The sequence below is a fragment of the Ruditapes philippinarum genome, unplaced genomic scaffold (genome assembly GCF_026571515.1).
Source record: "Ruditapes philippinarum isolate M1 unplaced genomic scaffold, ASM2657151v2 ctg9850_1_1_1_1, whole genome shotgun sequence".
NCBI lineage: Eukaryota > Metazoa > Mollusca > Bivalvia > Venerida > Veneridae > Ruditapes > Ruditapes philippinarum.
In genome coordinates, this window is record NW_026858019.1 from 12,116 (window position 1) to 16,178 (window position 4,063).

Below are 4,063 nucleotides of genomic sequence, written 5' to 3' on the forward strand. Positions count from 1 at the left end.
TAATATATGACAGTAGTGTGTCCGACTTTTTGGTTTTATAAATTTAAAAAGAATTAACCAAATGAAATATATGAATACATATCAAATACATCAGCACATATATGTTTAAAGAGATGGACACAATAAAATAGCAAATAATGGTAAATGAAGAAAAACAGCCGATAAGACCTGTCACCCAAGCAATGATCTGGGAAATTGTTAAATATTTATAATTAAACATCGTTATTACGAGTTATAACTTCAAAATTTAAATATCTCTGATTAATTAAATGTTGCTAATGTCAAATGTGACATAATGGACAAAGAAAGAAAGAAAGAAGACAGAAAAAAGAAAGATTTTACTACTTCAATCACACGTCAATTACATTATGCCATTCATCCGCTCATGCACAAAACAATTTATGCAGTACAGTACCATTTCATGTGTGTGTTTTTATCTTAGTCACGTTTCCAATGGGATTTTGACTATTTGTTAGTATATAGGCACTTGGAACTAAGCGTTCCAGAATTCTGAAAGGTATAGTCTATGTTTTGATTTTCGTAAAAATCATGATAATAAAATAATAATACGATACCCTGTGACATTTAATACAGCAATTTTTATCTTTTACACCGACTCCCTGCCTTCATCAACCATTTTATTTTGCCTTGCTGGATGACTTTCACTCTTTATGTAATGCAGCATCAATATAAATGATAAATCGTATCTCAGTTATAGCCTGGAAAATACTTGGATATACAGTGTATCTGTAAACTGATAGGCGCACTTTAGTTAATGTTAAATTGACGTAGAAAAGTTCGAATTCAATTATATCAATAGCAGCTTAGTTATATTTTAATTATATGAACGTATCATGTGCTAGTTTACTGAATTATCTCTCCGTACACAATGTTCAAACCCATTTCATTTCATTTATTGAGCTATACAAATTATTTACCATCTCTATATTAGCTTGAAGAAATGCCCGTTTATATCAGAGTGCATATCAAACTATTTCTCACTGAAATACATGTCACATTAATCGCCGAGTGGTCATTGTCACTGACTTCAGATCACTTGCTCATCCATGTCCCCGCTGTAGGTTCGAATCATACCAGGGATTCCAGATAATACAATATTAATCTTGCCAAAATACACCATTTATTTAATTTAATGTACAAACTGTCTCACGCTACTGTCTCTTTTATCAATAATTTCAACTAGTTGATGTAAAAAAGTTTAAATACGTGAAATAGAATGTGAATTAACGTATAAATCCATAAATGTATGTATATATAAAGTAAGGTGGCTGATTTTGAACGCTTTTGTGCGTCATGTTGTTGTTAGCGACAGCACGACAAAACGCCAAACGGCGCGTTGACGGATTTTTGTCTTGGCGTCCTGTCGCTGACGGTGCACACCAAATGGTGCGTTGTCGTGCGGCATGTTGTCCCGATGTCACATTTTCGAGCGGCTCAAATCGAATAATTGGCTTATAACCCTGGTAACAGGGCGACATTGCGCCGCATGACAAGGCGCCGTTTTGCGTGCTTCGCTAGAGACAGGTCGACGAGACGACAGAGCGACAACGCGCCGTTTGGCGCGTTTCGCTAGTGTCATGACGACAAGACGAAAAGGCGATAATGATATAGGTTGTGTTGTCGCTATCGACAACGCAACACTCAAAGTGTACCAAATCAGCCACCTTTTTGAAGTGCATATGGAATGTTTTACATACATGTACAACACTAGATATCTTACCTAGTTACCACCTGGCAAACTAAATATTTGTTTGGTTATTACCTGGAGATCAACTAAAGGTGTATGAAATAATTCAAGTTATTATTTACAAGTATATACAGTACACATTCTTATTGGTGCGTTTTGTCTTTCGAAGTATTTGGGTATGATTATCTCATATCACTGTACAGAGATCAAAAGAAAACGTTGAACAAGAGTTTTAAAATTTCATTAATTCAATAGTTATTTATACAACTTCTTATTTCAATGACTCACATATTATGCTGTAGACATATATATGATCATTATGTATATTATGTACATATTTATAGCAAAATAATAAACTTTTAGTTTATTAAAATGTGTATAGTCATGCAGACATTGAGAACATGTAATTAGTATTTCTAAACATAACAACATGCTTCTTGAAATAATTTACATGTTAACGAGGCAAAAACAAACCCCATAAACATACAGAATATATTCAAATTTGAACTTTTGAAACAGAAGTTCTGATAACGTAAAGTGAATTAGATATAGATCTATATGTCTTTTTCGTAGTCTGTGTGTACTTCGTAGTAGAAATGAGGGGCATGTACATCTCTAGAGCTATGTTTAACATATACTTTCCCGTCAATCATGTCTTTATAACTGTCCAGCATTGGTAAATCTATTAAATTAGGTCTATAATTAACTAAAAAGTAAGCTTGTGCATGGAAATCTTCCTCCGAATTTGCATCGTCATTTTGCTTTGTCAAGATCACATCTTTTCGGACATACAAATTTGGATGATTTTCAAGTTTATCGAGTCGTTTTAACTGAGCATCATCAACTTCATACAGTTCTCCTTGAACATTCTGAAATAAAACACATGACAAAGTTTACATTAGGTGAACATAACATATCTAAATTTCGGACTATATATAGATTTCTAAGAAAGCGGCACACTAATCCAGTTATAAATACCTTAAAGATACGCTCCAGATCTATATGAACGCTTAAACAGGGATTAGATCTACACTGTAAATTAAAATTAAAATCTATAATACAAACATTGACAGCAAACTGTCATCTAGAATCTGCTTACACTATTAATTTATATAGATCTACATGCCATGTATAATGAAAAACTTTAGGTTATCCTTTCCAACAAATATACCCTGATGAATGGTTTTTAAAACAATACAATTTAATATATACATGTGTGTACTTACATGCCCTGTTCCTGGTTTGTACAGTAAAAATGGAACGTTATATCTCGACGCTACAACCAGCGGGTATTTTTCTTTGGTGTAAACGGTACCAAGTCGTCTGCACACACCGGATGTTTCATCTTTCATCAGATTATAGTTTGGTTCACCGGTTTTTAATGTCCCATACACAAATATCAAAAACATGTTGAACTGTTTCACGGGTTAAAGATATACAAATATAAAATCGGTGTACATACATAAATCCCCTCGTTCCGTTTGACTATGTAAACAAACCCAGTCACATGTACCCGGATTTACCCCTGCCGACAAGATAATTTTGCTTTAAACAAATGCACAACATTCTATGATTTCTGAACATAGAACATATCTTATTTAGAGGAAAACTTAGCTGTTTGGAAGTTTTAACTCTTGAAAAAGAAAGATAATAATTTGTGACGATGTACATAATAACCGCAAGGTTTCTTTCCCTTTTATAATAGGCTATACATGTAGATCTAGTTTCAATTTGTGGGCGATGTAATAATGTATTGGTTGCTTTTGTTTATGTTTTCTAAATTTAAACCTTAAAACACTATCCTTAGACTAGTATGAAATATATTCATCATATTTTTATCCTTAATCCATATTTATATACAAATCAACTTTTTTATAATAAGTGAACACAGGCACGAGTATCGGACCTGGGAAGAAAAAATAATAAAACCTGTGTTCATCTTAAAAGTGTCAAAAACCAAAAAAAAAATTTGTAAATTATGACCCCCTTTAAAAATATACTATAATAAAGTTAAGAGAAGGCCGGAAACTCCAGATTCGAGCCTACGAGCAAAGGATTCATTTCCCGGGCCGTTGTGAAAACAATTGGCCAGACAATTCAAAAAAACCTTTATCACTATTTCACGTTTGTATTAAGCTTCAAAATGAGACCAACCCCAAGTCTCTAGCCCTACCAGTTCATGAAATATCTATCAGGAAACGAGCGAATTCGTGCTAAAAATCCTTGGTAGACACAATTGCGGCACAACAATTCGGTACGTAAACAGGTAAACATAGACTCACTAATACATGTTTGTCAGCTGAGTACGGGTCAAAATCACTTGAATTTACTAAATAATATTACTAAATTCATTGA

The 4,063-nt window shown here is 33.3% G+C and overlaps 1 protein-coding gene across 1 annotated transcript; it reads right to left on the reverse strand.

Annotated features, from left to right (window-relative positions):
* Positions 1-1,124: 1,124 nt before the first annotated feature.
* Positions 1,125-3,175, reverse strand: LOC132751820 (putative gamma-glutamylcyclotransferase CG2811). The gene is made up of 2 exons (XM_060742039.1): positions 2,935-3,175; positions 1,125-2,577 (listed from the first exon to the last, which is right to left on the reverse strand). The coding sequence occupies exons 1-2, from the start codon at positions 3,115-3,117 to the stop codon at positions 2,263-2,265; spliced, it is 498 nt and encodes a 165-aa protein (XP_060598022.1). The 5' UTR covers positions 3,118-3,175; the 3' UTR covers positions 1,125-2,262.
* Between the last annotated feature and the right edge of the window lie 888 nt (positions 3,176-4,063).

Coding starts and splice junctions, on each gene's coding strand:
- LOC132751820 (XM_060742039.1), bottom strand. CDS start 3,117: ATGTTTTTGATATTTGTGTATGGGACATTAAAAACCGGTGAACCAAAC. Junction 2,578..2,934: donor ACAAACCAGGAACAGGGCAT/GTAAGTACACAC, acceptor GTTTTATTTCAG/AATGTTCAAGGAGAACTGTA.